Raw genomic sequence first — 22,043 nt, forward strand, 5'->3', positions numbered from 1 at the left:
GGGACAAATGGCAGCATTTTTCTCATCCCTACGAGATGAGGTCACTCAGGTCACATACAACCCCCCTCCCACTGCGGTTCAGAAACGGCGCATGGTTTCCACCAGGAACGCTTCTTGCCCTTTTCTGCACATTGTATCCAAAAAGTAAATGTCCGCTAACGGGCTAAACTAATTTAAACTTAGGAGCGGCCAAAGAAGATCCAAGTTTAAACAGTTAAACGAGCGTTTCAATAGCTTGTTTAGTGAGCCTGTTTAGTGAGCCGCTTCCATGTTTTTCAATGAAGTTGTGCGTGTACTTGTGCGTGTGCGTGTGCATGTACTGAACTGAACTGAAGTCCAATAGGACACGGAACACTGCAGCCCCCCCCCCCCCCCCCCACCTCCCAGTGAGCTGTGGCGTTCCACAAGGATCATACTAGGTCCTTTAGTACTGTTCCTAATAATTATAGGTAAACGACATGAGAGCTTGTGACTGCAACTTGTTCCTGTTCGCAGATGACTCAGGACTGCTGGTCTCGGACAGGAACAAATTGCAGGTTGAAAAGGCCCTCAGCTCTGAACTCGGTAGAATCCGCACCTGGCTCGCTGATAACAAACTATCTTTACAACCGGGAAAAACTGAATCCATTCTCTTTGGTTCAAATAGTAATCTCAGCAAGATGACTGATGACTTCTTGTGACAATATTAGATCACACGAAAATATGAAATCATCTACCAGTACCTATAGGTTCCATCCTGGAGGCAAATCTTTCCGGTGATAAAATGGCCACCAACATAATCAAAAAAGTCAACCAAAGAACAAGATTCCATACGGTTCCCAAAACCTTTTTGGCCATGCACCCCCTGTTACCTCTCGACCTAGCTGACGCACCCCCCACATGGAAATATAAATTGCATAAGCTATATGCATATATGTGGATAAATAGGAAATATATATCTATTAGATATATATTTCCTATTTATCCACATATATGCACATATATGAACCTGAATATGGCATATATATGCAGAATAGGCTATATTCTGCATATACTTGCCATATATTGGCATAATATGTTAATATATTTAGAATAAAACCATAGCACCACCATTAGCCTTTTCATGTCGTGCACCCCCTAGAAGGCACTCGCCACCTGCTGCACCACAAGGGGTGCACGCACCACAGTTTGGGAACCACTGCAGGATCTCCTCACTGGTCAACAAAAACACCTTGAAGACCCTAACAGGAGCCCTCGTACAAGGTTTCCTCGACTATGCATGCACCTCTTTGTACCACAGCACCTCAAAGGCCCTTAAAACAAGGCTCCAGACCTCCCAAAACAAACTGGTCAGGCTACTACTTGGCCTCACTCCCCGAACCCACCTCACCCCTGCCCACTTTGACAGGCTGGAATGGCTTAGGGTTGACGACAGAGTATAGCATCTTGCAATGGGTCTGATCCACAAGATTCGATACACCACCAAGATACCCATGTAGGCCTCTAAATACTTCCTTTAATGTCAACGAAGTCGACAAGTCGACACCCACAACACCAGAGGCATAAACAAGGGACTAAATTAGTTTCGCTCCTATGGAACGCCCTACCAACAGTCATTAAGACATGTGAATCCCTTGACTCCTTCAAAACCGCTCTCAAAGGGCACCTACGGACGGCTGCAATTCAAAACTGGCCCCCGTAAAACCTGAATCCCCCACCCACCCCTTTTCCCCTCACTGGATATGCTTGTTTTTGCCCTTTTTACCTCCTCTATGATGATTTCCTGTTTGTGTCTATATAGAAGAGTATATTTGTATGTCTCTAATTGTTATGATGAATTGAACATGGTGGGCCCTATTGTAAACAGGTGTAATACTTTATGGTGTCGTCCAAATTTAACAGTCTGTGTATTGAGTTGTGCTTAAAATGTACTGTAATTCTCCAATCTGTCAATTAATTCATCAATCAATCAATCAAACCTGCATCCTCGTTTTTCCCTAGCCCTGAACGTCATGTGAACCATTGTTGCTAGTATGTCATTACATTACATTACATTACATTACATTACATTATATTATATTATATTATATTATATTATATTATATTATAAATGAATTAATTAATAAACAAATAAATTAATATAATTAATTAATATAATTAATTAATATCATTAATATTATATTATAATAATATGTATAATATAATATGCATATTATTAATATTTTACCCCCCTGGGAGGTGTGTGTGGACGGTCGGGGGGTCAAAACACTCCAGCAGCTGAGGTCAGATCACGTGACGTGACGTGGAGCCAACATGGCGGCGCTGTGCTGAGGTAGCAGCGGCGCCAACCAGCCAACCCACTGAGCCTGACACGGATAGCCTGGGTTTAGTTCCCTAGCCTGTGGTGCTGCTCTGTTGTCAGTCACCTGCAGCTAGTGGGCCGTGGCCGTACGGCGGACATGACGGCCTGCTGACACGGAGAGAGATGCAACAGCAACGACAACAACACCACCATAGACATTCACAACAACACTCTACGATAGAAGAGACGAAGACCAAGAGCATGTTTCTGTCCAGGGCGCTGGAGAAGATCCTGTCCGACAAGGAGGTGAAGAGGAGCCAGCACGGACAGCTGCGCAAAGCCTGTCAGGTGGCACTAGGTAGGGTGGCGGTTTACTACACCTTGTTGTGAATATAATAATACTGCTTCTACACAATGAGACAGGGTTTCATTTCGGACATGAATGTCTGACTGGGTTGGTTATAATGGGCGAGCTGCTGCTAACCCCCAAGCTAACAGAACTAGCATCTCTCAATGGCCTCCCTCTCTCTATAGCTGTCAAGCTAGCTTAGCTAGCTAGCTAGGCTAGGTGTGCTAATATAATGACTAGTGAGCAGCAGAGCAGGCGGTGGTTTAAAATTTAAATGGCGCTTTTTTGTTGACCGTCCCTGAATTCACACACAGACACATGTCAACACCATCTCTGCTGCTGTCACTTATTGTCGTCCAGAAAGGAGGCATGACAACAACTAAAGCCTGTTGTTGCTACTGTTAGCTCTGTTCTGTTCTGTTGGCCACACACACACAGACATCACAGTACAGACACAGGGCTGTAACTCTGGGAGGCTGGCAGACCAATCGCCGTGCTGTACGTAGCACTGTCACCAAAGCCCAGGCAGAGAGGCAGCCCCAGTGTCGCTTCAGTCATTTAACTCCAGACCAGGATATACTGTGATGATCACGCTTTTCCATTCAACTAGAGCTCCGGATACTCTTACACTAAGGAATGGTGTGTGTGTGTCACAGTGTGTGTGTGTGTGTGTGTGTGTGTGCGCACACTGCATAGTAAAAATCCTCATTGTCATTTTAAACTATGGGTGTACAAATGTAACCAAATTGGAATGAATTCAATGGACCCGTTTGGTTGCATTTTGTACTGTACACAGAACCGGTATATGCTGTGCTACAGTACAGTACAATTAACACACACCATTCTTCCTGGTAATTTCTCTTGTGTTTTTTTTGGGGGGGGCTCGCCTCAGACAGTGCCCTGCCCATTCTGCCATTCGTTTAAGTGTCATCAAGTGACAGCAGAACAATGACATGTCTATAATGATCTTCTTGTCATACTGTCTGCTTTGCAAACCAAAATGACTGATGAGAAGTTCTACTAACTGATTCTGTCTTCAAGGGCTTTCCATCCTATACGATCGCTTTACCCAGAAATTCCTGTTCAGTCCATCTGTAACCTGTTTGTGGATAGATAGTCTTGCAGTGCAAAGCAGCTTTTATCTCGGGTTTTACTTTGGTTATTGCGAATGGTCAAACATGCCCGACCTGCTTTGCTCAATATTCAATATAAATAAGAGGCTCAGGGTATGCACGTGGCATCATCATCATAATCTGGAAGTTATTCAGAAATGCCTACTACTGGGTGTCAAATCTACTGTCAATCAACGTGCAACAGGACATATCACAACGCTAAAACCGTCTCGACCCTTTGGTGTGGTTAGGGCTCAATAACTTGCTAATAAGCTTGTAGATCTGCAATTTTTGAAAAATTGTGAAAATGTGGCGCAAATCTGTATATATATATATTCTTTCAGAGCGAACATTTCAACTCAAATCTTTGCTTCTGTCGGGGTCCCTGGAACAACATATTTTCAGATGGGGGTCGGTGGCCAAATACACATAATTCTGGGGCTCTTTGACATGAAATAGTTTGAGCACCACTGATAAAGAAACACAGGTTCTTCTGAAAACCGTCATGATTTAGAAGACATTTCGTAGAATCGAACGTAGGTCTAACTCACTTTGCCACTCGATTTGCTACTCATTTCACGCATGCACATATCCTCCATTGACTCAATAATCTCAGAATTCTCAGAATCAACTTTATTATAATGCAGGTTGTCATCATAGGCTTTTGCACCAGTGGTGCAAAAGCCATTGGTGTGTTTTGTTTTATAATCCTGACCATAACCTTTTAAAATGTGACAATGAATATGTTTTGACATTCACAAAGTGCTCTTTCAAAGAGCATTCATCACCATCATAATAAGAGGCATTATGTGAAACGGTTTGGTTGGTAGTGCTTTGACCTGCTTTGTCTACTTGGCTGGCTGTGCTCAGTCATTATTCATGAAGCAGGTAAGCTAGGAGACTAAGTCAGACTACACTCAACTTTCCTCGGAAGCTGTTGTGCTGCTTTTCAACTCCACTCAGATGCACACAGAAATGTGTGCATAATCTCTAAGCTCTAACCACACCAAAGGGTCACCATGCAACTCCTTGGGTCCAAACGGTTGCAAGGAGTTAACGCTAAAACCGTCTCGACCCTTTGGTGTGGTTTGGGCCATTTGAATTCCATGCGTTGAATCACTAGGGTCAACGAACGTGGGTCAACGTGCAACAAGACATATCACAACGCAGGGACAATCACAGAGCTACAACCGTCTTGACCCTTTGGTGTGGTTAGGGCTTCAGTAGAGTTGCTGATAATAATTTTGGGGTACTTACTCACACGAGGGATGCATTCGACTTTGTAGCCTACATCAGGTGTTGGGCCTGAGAAGTTGAACCATAGACAAGGTGTTCTCGTCTCGCACCTTAGTTGGAAATGTCATGCTTGCAACCATAAATACTAAATAGACCTCAAGCCTAAAGTGAAGAAGTTGAGCCAGTTAATAAGTAATATTGTTGTTATAGCAGCTCATTGTGGCAGTGTCCCTCCAGTGTTTGGGTCAAGTTCACATACACATTAGCGCCTCTGCTTGCCCCACTCCTCCTGATATCATTGTTCCTCGAAAAAACAAATTAGTCTAGCAGTTGATAGTTGTTAACTTGTTACACTGTTGATTTTGAATGCCGTCTGACATTGATCTAATACATGAAATAATAGCTGTGGAGAGAAAGTGAATTGTTATTGTCTTTGACTCTTTGTTTGTGTGGACATTTTAACCCATTTAGAACTGAGAACAGATTCTACAAATCTGTCTTCTAAATCATGACAGTTTTCTGAAAATCCTCATGTTTCTGTGTCAGTCGTTCTCAAACATTTTCATGTCGAGGAGCCCCAAAAATATATGTAATTGTCCACCGACCCCCATGTGAAAATATGTTCCAGTTTGCTCTGAGAGAATATATATTCAAAGATTAGCAACACATTTTCACGATTTTTCAAAAATAGCAGATCTACAAGCTTGAGTGCCGCGCTATGAGCTTGTAGATCTGCTATTTTTCAGTTGGCTAAAGTATAACATAATGCTTAAAACGTATGGACTTACAGTATGGTCCCGGGACTGTTTATTTTGTGTGACGAATTACCATTCATTTAAACTGCTGTTTGTGACATGAGTATAATCCACAGTTCCACACAGACAGAAGGTGAATATTATATGCCAATAAAACAACGTAATCGTTTTTCCTGAAATGATGGTTTATTCGTCATGCTCCTGGTGTGCAACAAGGACAACTATGAACACCAATTCACCCTTTGTCAGCCTTCTGATTGGTCCCTAGACTGACTAACCAGCAGGCTCTTTCTGCCTTGTCCCGCCCTGGTTCCGCCTTGTTTATGTTGAATTTGCTAAATCATCTTTTTTGGAAAAAACTAAAAACAAACATATGCCCACCAAGTCACCGTGCTGCACCTGTGATGTTCCTTTTTACTGACACCAAGTTTAAAATAAGAATTGAACTCACAGAATATCAATATTATGAAGCAACTGAAAAACATGTTATTTCAAATTCAATGGTAGTGGATGGAGAGAGAGAGGATTTTTGTCCAACCACAAAACGGCAACCAATGGGTGCGAAGAGGGGCACAACCATGGGCGGGAGTCGCGGGACATGACAAAGGGTGAATTGTCATTAATGTTCTAGCAGCTAATCTTGGTCACGTCAGGCATTGGCCTACATACATCGAGGGGAATAATTGACACCACAGTAACCGCCTTCTTATTAGGATATCATTTAAAACGACAGATCATAGTTCATTCATTGACGGCGTTGGAGTTGGATTGATTGTTGTGAAAGTTTCAATTAAATATACAGAACATTGTGCAATTAATTTCCTTAATCACAATAGAGCGCCGTAGTCCTGACGTCACTCGCTAAGATGGGCTCATCTTAAATTCGTTTCATATAAGAATTGTGGTCCAAAAATAAACAAGCTGTCTCGGCGTTATTGTCAGGGAGGTGTCTCTGTATCGGTTGTGACAGTCAGTCACTCATAATTATGATACAGTCTGTTTCTAGCGAAAATGTAACTAATTCAGCAGCAGTGACAATAGCGTTTTCAGTTGATTCTTCATATCCATATGAGTGAAACGGCCGGGATGACATGTTTATTTTTCAAACGCAGTTCTTAGATGAGGCGATCTAAAATCCCCCATAGGGATTACAATGCAAAAAAAGTAAAAAAGTACATGAACCCGTGGATTTGCGATATTCTAACTCTGCCGATATTGACGTCAGACTTCGGTGCTCTATGTCTGCTGCCTAAAAGTGTGTTTTTTCTTCTTACTACAAACCACAAACCCAAATGATCTCTGCTCACAGAACCCTTCTGGGCCACATCTGGCTTTTAACACACCATTTACTCGGTATGGAGCCGGGAGCCTGACTTCCAGTGCTGTGTTTTGTGTCTTGTTTTCCTTTCAATGGGCCAGCTGCAGCTGCTGCACAGCATTGTGTTATGTGTATATGGAGCTTTGGATCACCAAGTGGTCTTTATAACATGAAAAGAGATGGCAGTCTCGATGGCACTGCAGCTGGTGACAGATGTGAATCGCCTTTTGTGGGGCAAGTAGGGACAGTAGTAAGATTGGGCACCTCGGCCACTCACTGCCAGCACAACTTGGGTTCTGTCACGTGAGCTAATGAGCAATAACACAGCTGTATTCCAGTATGTCCAGATTGTGCGCGCGGCCGCTCAATAGTTTTATCAAGATGTCCTGCGTAGAGGACTAGAGGACTCGGCCTGCTGGAAGGAAACATTCAAGCTTGCGAGGAAGATATGGGACAGTTTCACAGATTAAAATGCATTTTGCATCCCAAAACGCAGTTTATAGTTAGGGGACGCAATACAACAACGACCTCTGCATCCACGGGATGCACTACTGTACTGTTTTTATTCTAGTTTATTTTGCTAGTTATTATAATCATTTCTTCTTCTGTTTTCTACATGAATATAACCACATTATAACCATATGAAATGAGTTAAATGCTGCAATTTGTAAAAATGGCAAAATATGACTCCTAACGTCGTTGAAGTGGGACTCATCAAATGTCCCTGGGACTCATTTCTAAAAGACCATTCCTGCATCCCGGGACTCATTACATTGAAAACCTATTTACATCACTGCAGTTTTGAATTGAATATTTGTCAAAGTAGGCCTACTACACAATGGCCATTAAAACCCATTCTGGGCGGGAACCCCTTTTGGTGTTTTAACTAAGCATCATGTTATACTTTAGCTATTGAAAAATAGCAGATCTACAAGCTCATAGCGCGCCACCGAGTGGCGCGCTATGAGCTTGTAGGTCTGCTATTTTTGAAAAATCGTAAAAAGGCAGCACAAATCTTTGAATTATATTCTTTCAGAGCGAACGTTTTCGACGTCAGACCTAAATAGGTTAAAACTCGTCAAAATAAACAAGCTACAGTCAAGCGGTTCTGGGCTGGAGTCTATTATACGGCCGGCTATGCATTAGCTATAACTGTTCCATGTACAGTAGTAAGTGTATATATCACAGTTACAGTTAGTCATCAGCTGTACAGTAACCCCCACAAGCAGAGTCAAGTGGGCTGAAACCAATCACGTTGTTACGCATTTATCTCTAATGAACGCTTTAATTAATTGAATCAATCGAGACGGTGCTATCATAGATGTTGTTGTTTAAAGTATGGACTTGTACAACATCTGACTTAATGTTTTTTCTTCTTCTCTGTCTCCCATTGCAGATGAAATCAAAGCAGAGCTTGAGAAACAAAAGTAAGTGTGCTGTGAAAAAAACATCTTTTCCCAACCTGTCCTGAGAGAGAAGTCCTCCATTCCTCTTACTCTGTTAGGGCTGAGGTCCTGTTTTATAGCCTCTATTAACACGTCCACTCATTTTCAGGTCATTTGTTTTATGGCAATCTAATCCATGGCAATTTAATTACACATTGAAATTAAAAGATATATGAAGATTTACTGTCCCATTTAATGCTAAGGAGTACTTAGAGTTAGTGCTGCACAATTAATTGAAAAAAAGATTGCGATCTAGATTCAGACACGTATATGACATGTCATTTCTACATCTGAGCATGAATCGTATAGCACTGGTTGGCCGTCCAGTTCATTGGAGTTACTCATGTTTTTGCTACAAGAGAGACTTTAATAATTGAGACTTTAATTGAGACTTTAGGAGAGGTTTAAGGAAAGCACTTTGATGTTGTTTGTTTAAAGCCACAGTTTGAACGTAGTAATGTTCAGTAACTACAGAATAAAGACTAGATATTTTCATGGAAAAAATGAGATTCACATTTGAGCAACATTATAGCACCACTAGTGCTATAAAAAATAAACCTAAAAAGTACTTTTTTGCTGTATTGTACTTAGAGTTGTATCGGTTACTCGGGCCGATACCACCACCAAGTACTCGGAAACCGGCCCCGATACTTTGACCCGAGTACCAAAACATCCAATTGACACTATAGGCTGAACGAATGCAACGGGAGCAAGTCTGACCCAACACTGCAGCAAATCACCAAAAACAGCCGAGCTACAAGCATCAATAACAACTGACAAGTGTAGTTCAGAGATCCATCTGCATCTATGAGATAAAATAAGTGCTTACTCAACCAAAATAAAGTACTTGTATCGGGAACTCTGTATCGGCGAGTACTAAAGTACTCTGTCTGAAAAAAAAAATCGGGACAACTCTAATTGTACTTGTTACTTCGTCTCATCTAGTGTCTTCCCTTTTGTGATGCATCCATGTATGCACTTCTTGCACTAGCAGAGATTTCCAATTACATTATACTGTACAAGAGCCTCCTCACAGGCCATGACTCTGAGGTTTTATCCTCCAGTGTGTATCGTTGTATCGTATGGTGCTTTCATTCTGTCAGCTGTGTTTTACTACTCCACTCCTCTCTGCTCCGTTTGGTCTCATCCTGTTCCGTCTCTCTCTCATGTTTCTGCAGAGATGGCACCGTGGTCCCTCCCAGAGCCAACTACATCGAGGCTGACAAATACGTCCTTCCCTTCGAGCTGGCCTGTCAGTCAAAGTCCCCACGGATAGTCAGCACCTCGCTGGACTGTCTACAGGTACATGTTCTCGTTACTACAGGCGTCGACGCCTGCCCCTGGCAGGTAAATAGGTGGAGGTGGAGTTTGCTTTCAGGTTGCCCGACCGGACAACTGCTAGTTTAAGAGGAGGCGCAACGCGGGATATCTGTCTGTCTAAACACCTGAACGTGGCCAGAGTGCTCTGTCTTCTGGTTTGAGCACTGTTTACCTATAATGTTCTGTTTTCACTGTTGCTACAGTACACTAAATATAACATGTGAACCCATAGTCCTATTCATACGTAGCTATATTTGGCATTAAAAAAAAATAAGTATGACATTTTTTATTGAACAGTAATTCACCTATCATTTTATAATGGACAATTTACTTTTCGGGCAAGTGGGCCCGAAAGGTACGAGGGGAAGTGCCTCTCAGACCTTTAGTGTCAACCCCTGTACTACAGTCCACAGGAGCTCACGCCCAGAGGTGTTGTCACGTCAACTTCGAGTAGTTTCTCGGGGCATTCATTCTCAATTTTTGCGGTATCATAGTACCATGTAGTTTCTGTCTAAATTCTGAAATTGCAAGCGATGATCGTGGCCTTCTTTATGCAAATTCCTCCAGTACCTCCACTTGCACACCAGCAAGGACATGCCTTAAAGAACACCACAAGGCTGTACCACCTCAGGCATCTTAGGAAATTCTCAAAAGTTCTCAAACTTGAGCCTCAACCTCGAGCAGGGGTCATCATGGTACTATGGTAGGACAACAGCTCTGAGCACCACCCCACATGGGAGCTCTCTGCTGTCCCTGCAGGGCACATCATGCAACAGCAGGTGCTTGAGTAGGGCCTCGAGCTAGGATTATGAAGGAGAAGCACCCAATAAGAGGCTGTTTTTGTGTGTCAAAAGAACAAAATGTGTAATAAAACAAAGTCTGTAAGATCATCTCTCTAACCTGTCTGTCATTGTCCTCTCTAACCTGTCCATTGTCTCTATCATTGTCCCCCCTGTTTGTCTCTAACCTGTCCATTGTCTCTGTCATTGTCCCCCCTGTTTGTCTCTAACCTGTCCATTGTCTTTATCATTGTCCCCCCTGTTTGTCTCTAACCTGTCCATTGTCTCTATCATTGTTCCCCCTGTTTCTCTCTAACCTGTCCATTGTCTCTGTCATTGTCCCCCCTGTTTCTCTCTAACCTGTCCATTGTCTCTGTCATTGTCCCCCCTGTTTCTCTCTAACCTGTCCATTGTCTCTGTCATTGTCCTCTCTAACCTGTCCATTGTCTCTGTCATTGTCCTCTCTAACCTGTCCATTGCCTCTGTCATTGTCCCCCCTGTTTCTCTCTAACCTGTCCATTGTCTCTGTCATTGTCCCCCCTGTTTCTCTCTAACCTGTCCATTGTCTCTATCATTGTCCCCCCTGTTTCTCTCTAACCTGTCCATTGTCTCTGTCATTGTCCTCTCTAACCTGTCCATTGTCTCTGTCATTGTCCCCCCTGTTTCTCTCTAACCTGTCCATTGTCTCTGTCATTGTCCCCCCTGTTTCTCTCTAACCTGTCCATTGTCTCTGTCATTGTCCTCTCTAACCTGTCCATTGTCTCTGTCATTGTCCTCTCTAACCTGTCCATTGTCTCTGTCATTGTCCCCCCTGTTTGTCCAACATCAGAAGCTAATAGCGTATGGCCACATCACGGGGAACGCCCCAGACGGTACGACGCCCGGCAAGAGGCTGATCGACCGCCTGGTGGAGACCATCTGCAACTGCTTCCAGGGTCCACAGACGGACGAGGGCGTCCAGCTGCAGATCATCAAGGTGGGAAACAACACGACACCTGCCATTACGTCTGTGAGGGATAATGGCCGCTTTGTTTGTCTTGCTGCCTTCCAGCCTTGTCTTTTGGCAGTAGTTGGAGTGTCTGGGTGTGGCAAAATGTACACTAATTCAGGTTACATTTTCCTCTTCACTTTACACACTTCCAGAGGAGCTCCTTCCTGGAGTGTAAAATGTGTAGTACACTATTTCCCCACTATCGAGCTCGATGCCATCGCAGAGCAAAGTCAAAGTTCTACGATTTGTCACACACGTTATCGGACTTACCACAGTGAAATTTGTTCTCCGCATTTGACCCATCTCTTGGAGCGGTGAGCTGCAGCCGTGCTGCGCTCGGGAATCATTTGATTAGTTGATTTGACCCCCCAATCCAACCCTTGATGCTGAGTGCCAAGCAGGGAGGCACTGGGTCCCATTTTTACAGTTTTTGGTATGACCCGGCCGGGGATCGAACCCCTGACCTCCCAGTCTCAGGGCAGACACTCTAACCACAAGGCCACTGTGAGCAATCCTGCAAAACCTCTTTACCACGTGACATTGTTTCCCTGTGTTGTACCGTATGCATAAAAACACACAGGGAAATGTCAGAAGTTTTCTGCACAGCTAATATCAGTGTGAGCAATCTTCTTAAGTGTGCTTGAGCAAAACACTGGAACTACCCACTCTTAGGCCACGCTGGATAAGAACGTTGGCCACGCTGGATAAGAACGTTGGCCACGCTGGATAAGAACGTTGGCGATCTGCCTAAAAGCTTTGTGGGAAAAATGTTTTACACTTTTAGGAAAAGACAAGAACACACAGTCCATTGTTGTACCAGAGGGGGGGGGGGGGGGGGGGGGGGGGGGGGGGTGGTGTGTGTGTGTGTGTGTGTGTGTGTGTGTGTGTGTGTGTGTGTGTGTGTGTGTGTGTGTGTGTGTGTGTGTGTGTGTGTGTGTGTGTGTGTGTGTGTAATCATTAGCCTTAGTCCCAAGACAAAGGGTGTTAGCGTGGTCTTATTATTTCCTCCCTTGTGTAACTACAGTAGCATCATTTACTGGTCTGTCCAGTTTGAGAAGCCAATGGTACGCGTTCACAATTTAGGCGTGACACATTTAACTGTCACTTATAATTGAAGCTTCCTTTTAACCCATTCAGGCCTGACGTCGAAAAAAAAAAAAGAAAAAAAAGTTTTCTAAATCATGACAATTTTCTGAGATTTGAGGCACATTTTAACGATTTTTCAAAAATAGCAGACCTACAAGCTCATAGTGCGCCACTCGGTGGCGCGCTATGAGCTTGTAGATCTGCTATTTTTCAATAGCTAAAGTATAACATAATGTACCAAAATGGGTTAATGGCGTGATACAGTAGGCAGGTCCAGCTTGGAAAGGGCAAAGTCTGTCCTGTCTGTCCTTCTGTCCTCCTGTCTGTCCTGTCTGTCCTGTCTGTCCAAAGTCTGTCCTGTCTGTCCTTCTGTCTGTCCTGTCTGTCCAAAGTCTGTCCTGTCTGTCCAAAGTCTGTCCAAAGTCTGTCCTGTCTGTCCAAAGTCTGTCCTGTCTGTCACAACAAGTAATTGTTTTATAGCTGTTGACAAAAGCTTTACTTGAACAGATATCAATATTATTTGCAGGCTTCTCTTCTCTTGCCTTGGATGTCGGTGCCAAATGTGGCAACACCAAACCCTCCTCCCAGATCCTTAACCACACCAACTCATAAATACTTAACTAACAGAACCTAACCTTAACTAACAGAACCTAACCTTAACTAACAGAACCTAACCTTAACTAACAGAACCTAACCTTAACTAACAGAACCTAACCTTAACTAACAGAACCTAACCTTAACTAACAGAACCTAACCTTAACTAACAGAACCTAACCTTAACTAACAGAACCTAACCTTAACTAACAGAACCTAACCTTAACTAACAGAACCTAACCTTAACTAACAGAACCTAACCTTAACTAACAGAACCTAACCTTAACTAACAGAACCTAACCTTAACTAACAGAACCTAACCTTAACTAACAGAACCTAACCTTAACTAACAGAACCTAACCTTAACTAACAGAACCTAACCTTAACTAACAGAACCTAACCTTAACTAACAGAACCTAACCTTAACTAACAGAACCTAACCTTAACTAACAGAACCTAACCTTAACTAACAGAACCTAACCTTAACTAACAGAACCTAACCTTAACTAACAGAACCTAACCTTAACTAACAGAACCTAACCTTAACTAAAATGAACTCATTAAAAAAAACCTAACCAGCTTCTAGCTATAAACATATTTATTACCCTAACGGTTAGGGTAATAAATCATTTGATTGGTTAGGGCCTAACCAATCAAATGATTTGATGTAGATCACAGAGGTTCTGGCGACTGAATATCCACCAGTCGGTGTGTTGTAATAATAATATTAATGTGTCACGAAAGAGCTTACGTTGATTCAGCAGATGAGCCTCTGCATGCCTCCTAAACAGGATATCCTGTTTTTGAGTGGTGCAAGCACTCCTATAGACGGCTATGTGTGTGTCCCTGTGTCCGAGCACGAAAATAGCATATTCACCATATTGTCACCACCAAGTGTCTCTGTTGTGTAGCCTAACACACAGACAGAGGCCAGGGAGGAGAGCCAGTACAGTACAGTACAGTACAGTACAGTACAGTACACTCCAGTGTCCCCATGGATTCAAGTTCTCGGTCTCCACGACTGATTTCCGTCATTTGGATTCCATAGAAGCCAGCATGTAGTCATGTTACGCACCGAAAATGGCAGATCTACAAGCTCGTACCAGCAGTGGTGAGCGCACCTCATGGCGTGCTCTGCTCTGCGCACAAGTAGGCCATACATGGCCTACTTGTGCGCAAGGCGCAACTCTCAGTCCTGAGGTTTTATTTGGCTTTATTCCAAGATGTATCTATCCTCCTTTAATATTCCTATACCTCTCTCTCTTCTTCGTGCGGAGGCAGGCCCTGCTCACGGCGGTCACCTCCCCCCACATCGAGATCCACGAGGGCACGGTGCTGCTGACCGTGCGGACGTGCTACAACATCTACCTGGCCAGTCGCAACCTCATCAACCAGACCACCGCCAAGGCCACGCTCACACAGATGCTCAATGTCATCTTCACGCGCATGGAGAACCAGGCGGTGAGTAGGGAGAGACCTGGAGGATCTGTACTGTATGGCATGGAGAACCAGGTGGTGAGTAGAGAGAGACCTGGAGGATCTGTACTGTATGGCATGGAGAACCAGGCGGTGAGTAGGGAGAGACCTGGAGGATCTGTACTGTATGGCATGGAGAACCAGGCGGTGAGTAGAGAGAGACCTGGAGGATCTGTACTGTATGGCATGGAGAACCAGGCGGTGAGTAGAGAGAGACCTGGAGGATCTGTACTGTATGGCATGGAGAACCAGGCGGTGAGTAGAGAGAGACCTGGAGGATCTGTACTGTATGGCATGGAGAACCAGGCGGTGAGTAGGGAGAGACCTGGAGGATCTGTACTGTATGGCATGGAGAACCAGGCGGTGAGTAGAGAGAGACCTGGAGGATCTGTACTGTATGGCATGGAGAACCAGGCGGTGAGTAGAGAGACCTGGAGGATCTGTACTGTATGGCATGGAGAACCAGGCGGTGAGTAGAGAGAGACCTGGAGGATCTGTACTGTATGGCATGGAGAACCAGGCGGTGAGTAGAGAGAGACCTGGAGGATCTGTACTGTATGGCATGGAGAACCAGGCGGTGAGTAGAGAGAGACCTGGAGGATCTGTACTGTATGGCATGGAGAACCAGGGGTGAGTAGAGAGAGACCTGGAGGATCTGTACTGTATGGCATGGAGAACCAGGCGGTGAGTAGAGAGACCTGGAGGATCTGTACTGTATGGCATGGAGAACCAGGCGGTGAGTAGAGAGAGACCTGGAGGATCTGTACTGTATGGCATGGAGAACCAGGCGGTGAGTAGAGAGACCTGGAGGATCTGTACTGTATGGCATGGAGAACCAGGCGTGAGTAGAGAGAGACCTGGAGGATCTGTACTGTATGGCATGGAGAACCAGGTGGTGAGTAGAGAGAGACCTGGAGGATCTGTACTGTATGGCATGGAGAACCAGGTGGTGAGTAGAGAGAGACCTGGAGGATCTGTACTGTATGGCATGGAGAACCAGGCGGTGAGTAGGGAGAGACCTGGAGGATCTGTACTGTATGGCATGGAGAACCAGGCGGTGAGTAGAGAGAGACCTGGAGGATCTGTACTGTATGGCATGGAGAACCAGGCAGGGTGAGTAGAGAGAGACCTGGAGGATCTGTACTGTATGGCATGGAGAACCAGGCGGTGAGTAGAGAGACCTGGAGGATCTGTACTGTATGGCATGGAGAACCAGGCGGTGAGTAGGGAGAGACCTGGAGGATCTGTACTGTATGGCATGGAGAACCAGGCGGTGAGTAGGGAGAGACCTGGAGGATCTGTACTGTATGGCATGGAGAACCAGGCGGTGAGTAGGGAGAGACCTGGAGGATCTGTACTGTATGGCATGGAGAACCAGACGGTGAGTAGAGAGAGACCTGGAGGATCTGTACTGTATGGCATGGAGAACCAGGCGGTGAGTAGAGAGACCTGGAGGATCTGTACTGTATGGCATGGAGAACCAGGCGGTGAGTAGGGAGAGACCTGGAGGATCTGTACTGTATGGCATGGAGAACCAGGCGGTGAGTAGAGAGACCTGGAGGATCTGTACTGTATGGCATGGAGAACCAGGCGGTGAGTAGGGAGAGACCTGGAGGATCTGTACTGTATGGCATGGAGAACCAGGCGTGAGTAGAGAGAGACCTGGAGGATCTGTACTGTATGGCATGGAGAACCAGGCGGTGAGTAGGGAGAGACCTGGAGGATCTGTACTGTATGGCATGGAGAACCAGGCGGTGAGTAGGGAGAGACCTGGAGGATCTGTACTGTATGGCATGGAGAACCAGGCGGTGAGTAGAGAGAGACCTGGAGGATCTGTACTGTATGGCATGGAGAACCAGGCGGTGAGTAGAGAGAGACCTGGAGGATCTGTACTGTATGGCATGGAGAACCAGGAGGTGAGTAGGGAGAGACCTGGAGGATCTGTACTGTATGGCATGGAGAACCAGGCGGTGAGTAGAGAGAGACCTGGAGGATCTGTACTGTATGGCATGGAGAACCAGGCGCTGAGTAGAGAGAGACCTGGAGGATCTGTACTGTATGGCATTGTTTTCATGATGCATTATCTTTCCTTAGAATTATACCATTCATGTGTGTGCCATCAAGTTTACCATTCATGAATGTACCTTCAATTCAGAGTTCTTTGATGGTCAACAAGAGAAAAGGTTCATATTAAGAATTAAGTTCCGTTAATTTCCCTTTTTAGTTAAATTTGTGTGACTGACTGTCAGTAACTCAGTAGTCTCGTGTATCCAGATAACTATTCCACAATCTCTGAATGCTATAGAGTCTGGAACTACAGCTCCCCAAATCCGAGTGAGGAAGCTGCCATTTCCGTTCACGAACATATATTTTAAAATATCTTTAGGGCTTATTTTTTTATTTCCTTTTCTGCTAAGCAACAAGCTATATATGCTTAGATGATTTCTATTTATATTAAGATAAATGTGCGTGACTGTAAAGACGAAACGGAAGTGGGGAGGAGGCTCCACTTCCGCTTTATATTTTACTCATGACAGCTCTTCCGTTGCTCCAGACTGCGAGAGGCAACAGTCTGGCAACGCGAGACTAGTAACTCAGGAGCGCACCTTTTATAATTCATATTTCCTAGTGCATGACATCTTCTGTTCTCCTCTCCCCTGCCCGACCACCACAGGCCCTGGAAGCCCAGGAGCAGGAGAAGGACCGCCTGCGTCTGCCCCAGCAGCAGAACCCCTCCCCGCTCTCGGGGGGCCGGAGGTCCGTGTCGCCGCGCTCCGACCGGAGCCACACCCCGGAGCCCAACAGCTCCCCGTCGCCTTCCCCCGCGGCCAGCGAGCCTGACCTCACCAACAACTCCACCAATAACACCAGCGCTGACCGGCGCTCGCCCACACCCCCGCCACCAGCCCACGCCCACGCCTCAGACACGCCCCCACCGCCAGCCCATGCCCCAGTCACGCCCCCACCGCCAGCCCACGCCCCAGACACGCCTTCCATCAATGGGGAGAGTGAGGATGCGGAGGTGGACCCTATGGCGGAGGTGGACACTAAGGCGGAGGTGGTCGCTAAGATAGAGGTGGATGCTAAGACAGAGGTGGACACTAAGACAGAGATGGATGCTAAGATAGAGGTGGTCGCTAAGGCGGATGTTGACACTAAGACAGAGGTGGTCGCTAAGGCGGAGGTGGACTCTATGTCAGAGGTGGAAGCTACGACAGAGGTGGACGCTAAGAAAGAGGTGGTCGCTATGGCGGAGGTGGATGCTAAGAGAGAGGTGGTCGCTATGGCGGAGGTGGATGCTAAGAGAGAGGTGGTCGCTATGGCGGAGGTGGATGCTAAGAGAGAGGTGGTCGCTATGGCGGAGGTGGATGCTAAGAGAGAGGTGGTCGCTATGGCGGAGGTGGATGCTAAGAGAGAGGTGGTCGCTATGGCGGAGGTGGATGCTAAGAGAGAGGTGGTCGCTATGGCGGAGGTGGATGCTAAGACGGAGGTCGACCCTAAGACAGAGCTGGACGAAGCAGCGGTCATAGGACAGGTTACGCCCACTTCAGGTAAGGTGTTAACACCCCGAGCTGCATAAACGCAAATAAGTCTCCGTTCTATCAAATAGTTACGCTCGACGCTCAGGACGGAACGTTAATGATATCACAACCGAGCGTGTCGCTCCACAGGCTGGGAGCGTCTGTCTGTTGGGCAACATTCACTGTCCGGTTGGGACGTCATCCAAAGTGACCCCCCCCATTTTAGTGGATGAGATTGAAAATCTTAAAACGTGAATAACTCTTGATCTAAATCATTCCGTCCAATTCTAACCAAAGGTTATGTTTTTAGACGGGCCATCGCTGTCCCGTCGCTAGTCGCGTTAGAAGTAATCATACCTCCCGTTGTTGTCGATCGCCTTGGGGGTGTTTTGGCTACATCTAGCTACTTCTAGCTACATCCAAGATGGTGCCTGGTGCGTCGCTAAATGGGCTCCGTAGCTGCAAATCGCTGCGCGCTCTGATTTAATGGTTCGGGGTGTTAATCAGACTCACTTTCATACTAAATAAATGATGGGGTGTGTGTGGGGCGTTCACCTCTGCAGACTGATGTTAAACCCCTAGACTTTTTATTTTTATTTGTATTAATTTATAATTTCTTTGAATTCCATTCTTGGGTTCCATCTCTACTCCATATTTCAATCTGAATAGGTATTTTAGGAAGGGGAGAATGTGTCAAGCACAATGTAATGATTATACATTACTCTGGGATATTGATGCTGATGCTCATAGCTTAAAGTGGCAGGTACTTAACCCGAGGTCCACCAATTACAGACAAACGACCACAGCGGTGTCTAATGCCAAAAAAAAGGAATAAAAAGAAAAAGTTAAGCTCACTGTAAAACTAGAATAAATACAGGAACAGAATTCAGAAGGGCTTTGGAGCGGTGTAATTGTTTTCATACCATTTTGGCACGTGTTCTTTCCGTTTTTTCATCTGACTATGTGGCTTCAACTGTCCCTAGACCCCTAGTGCGGTTAAGATGTGTGAGGATGCAGTGTGTTTTCATTTTCTTTTCGTGGCTGCAAGCCTCTCTGTCAGACTACAGAGTAGAGACAAGCCTCTCTGTCAGACTACAGAGTAGAGACAAGCCTCTCTGTCAGACGACAGAGTAGAGACAAGCCTCTCTGTCAGACTACAGAGTAGAGACAAGCCTCTCTGTCAGACTACAGAGTAGAGACAAGCCTCTCTGTCAGACTACAGAGTAGAGACAAGCCTCTCTGTCAGACTACAGAGTAGAGACAAGCCTCTCTGTCAGACGACAGAGTAGAGACAGACTAGCCTCTCTGTCAGACTACAGAGTAGAGACAAGCCTCTCTGTCAGACTACAGAGTAGAGACAAGCCTCTCTGTCAGACTACAGAGTAGAGACAAGCCTCTCTGTCAGACGACAGAGTAGAGACAAGCCTCTCTGTCAGACGACAGAGTAGAGACAAGCCTCTCTGTCAGACTACAGAGTAGAGACAAGCCTCTCTGTCAGACTACAGAGTAGAGACAAGCCTCTCTGTCAGACGACAGAGTAGAGACAGACTAGCCTCTCTGTCAGACTACAGAGTAGAGACAAGCCTCTCTGTCAGACTACAGAGTAGAGACAAGCCTCTCTGTCAGACTACAGAGTAGAGACAAGCCTCTCTGTCAGACGACAGAGTAGAGACAAGCCTCTCTGTCAGACTACAGAGTAGAGACAGACTCTCTGTCAGACTACAGAGTAGAGACAAGACTCTCTGTCAGACTACAGAGTAGAGACAAGCCTCTCTGTCAGACTACAGAGTAGAGACAAGCCTCTCTGTCAGACTACAGAGTAGAGACAGACTCTCTGTCAGACTACAGAGTAGAGACAAGCCTCTCTGTCAGACTACAGAGTAGAGACAAGCCTCTCTGTCAGACTACAGAGTAGAGACAAGCCTCTCTGTCAGACTACAGAGTAGAGACAAGCCTCTCTGTCAGACTACAGAGTAGAGACGTACCTCCCATGATCACATCCCTGTGTCTCCCCCGTGTGAACTGAATGCACCTCAACTACCAGGAAATAATAGCGTGTATAGAGGGTATGCGCATGCATAAAGTCAATGGCAGATCGAGTGGAAAAGTGAGTGACAAAGGGAATTTAATGTTGTTTAAAGTAATTTCATGCAATCAAAGAGGACTTTTCTGTTTGGATGTCTGGGCTGTCAAGGCCAGAAAGTCGTTTTTTGCCACTCGGTAGGCTTTCCCGCATAACTTCCTGGTATGATGATATATGTCAGTGTCACGCGCATACCCTCTATTGGCTTTGAGAATGTGGACTGTCTTGACTGTTTGTGCAATCCATGCATTTTGTTTCCGCTAATGTCTTAGTTCAGGGGTGGGCAACGTTGACGATGGAGAGAGCCACTATAGTTCCACACTCACTCCAGAGGGGCCACATTGCATATTACTGTCGTAGCAAAAATAGCCAATCTATATTTTTGCTATATTTGAATTGAAAACCTGAATAATTCTTTGCTATTTTTTAAATTGGAATCCTGAAAAATAACCTTTTTATTGAATTTCAAATGCATTTAGTTATAGTTATGTTAACTTTATGAACTGTTAACATAACTACATTGTACACAAAGACAATAACATTGTAATACTAGTCATTAAGTACTATAGTAATTTAATACTAGTCATGAAGTAATTAAAGCGGGTTTGGAATTGTAAACAGCTGAAATCAATACTATATCAGTATTCTGGTATTAACCTGCCCTGAAGGTGGGGGCTGCATGTGGCCCCCGGGCCTCCAGTGGCCCAGCCCTGTCTCAGTTAGTTAGTTATACCAACAGCATTGCTGCGGAGCCGTCTTTAGCCGTCTGTTCTGCGTAGCATGACGGCAGCGTTCAGAAAGGCGATGGACGGTTGGTTGTGCTCGGCAGGGACGAAAGCTTCCCAAGTTAACGTTTCCCTTACTCACACATCTTGAAAATTTGCGCCACGTTTTTTCAAAAATGGCAGATCTACAAGCTCGTAGCGCGGCACTCGGTGCCGCGCTATGAGCTTGTAGATCTGCTATTTTTCAATAGCTAAAGTATAACATAATGCTATAAACACCAAAAGGGGTTCCCGACTTCCCGTCCAGAATGGGTTATTAAGGACCTGTGCCGTGTGTGTCCAGTGACATTTTAACACTTCCCTCCGTGCATAATAAAATAAGACCGTGACACTGCCATCAGATTCCCTGGCAGTTAGTTGGATGAAACATTCCAACGTAACAATGTGTTGTTGGTCTTCATCTTCTTCTTCTTCAGACTCCGTGTTTGAAGACGAAGGTGCAGAGACGCCCCCCGCCGCCGCCGCCGCCGCCACGCACCAGCCCGCAGAGGAAGGGGAACGCCCAGAGACACCAGGGGCCGAGGCGGAGCGGGCAGAGGAGACGTCACAACCACCACCACCAACACCACAGATACAGACCCAGTCTGACACGGGTCAGAACCGCTTTTTTTTTTTTGTCAAAGTTTTTTAATGATTTTACAATAAAGCATACAAAATACACATGACTTACACAAAATAAAAAGACAACAAAAAACAAAACACAACTAGCAGTTAAAAACTACCCCAAATGGACAACACCCCTCCACATTCTGTTGTTGACAATAGTGATTATATCATCTGTAATGTATTACACTTACAAATTGTTAATGCAACAATATACAAATAAAAGTAGTCCCATATTTCATGGAACTTTAGAACCGCTTCGCTAATCTCTTCCACTCTTGGCCATGGCCAGAGCCACAGGCAAATTCC

At 45.3% G+C, this 22,043-nt stretch overlaps 1 protein-coding gene across 1 annotated transcript in view; it reads left to right on the forward strand.

Annotated features, from left to right (window-relative positions):
* Positions 1 to 2,249: 2,249 nt before the first annotated feature.
* arfgef2 (ADP-ribosylation factor guanine nucleotide-exchange factor 2 (brefeldin A-inhibited)) overlaps positions 2,250 to 22,043 on the forward strand; it is a gene marked incomplete at its 3' end in the record, with an annotated part of 89,269 nt that continues 69,475 nt past the window's right edge. Inside the window, exons 1-7 of the mRNA XM_079490810.1 lie at positions 2,250 to 2,639; positions 8,448 to 8,478; positions 9,675 to 9,798; positions 11,425 to 11,571; positions 14,548 to 14,727; positions 17,417 to 18,293; positions 21,548 to 21,724. Of these exons, the coding sequence (XP_079346936.1) occupies positions 2,465 to 2,639; positions 8,448 to 8,478; positions 9,675 to 9,798; positions 11,425 to 11,571; positions 14,548 to 14,727; positions 17,417 to 18,293; positions 21,548 to 21,724 (1,711 nt within the window). The 5' untranslated portion in view covers positions 2,250 to 2,464. The remainder of the gene's footprint in view (positions 2,640 to 8,447; positions 8,479 to 9,674; positions 9,799 to 11,424; positions 11,572 to 14,547; positions 14,728 to 17,416; positions 18,294 to 21,547; positions 21,725 to 22,043) is intronic.

Source organism: Electrona antarctica, assembly GCF_951216825.1.
Source record: "Electrona antarctica genome assembly, chromosome: 2".
NCBI lineage: Eukaryota > Metazoa > Chordata > Actinopteri > Myctophiformes > Myctophidae > Electrona > Electrona antarctica.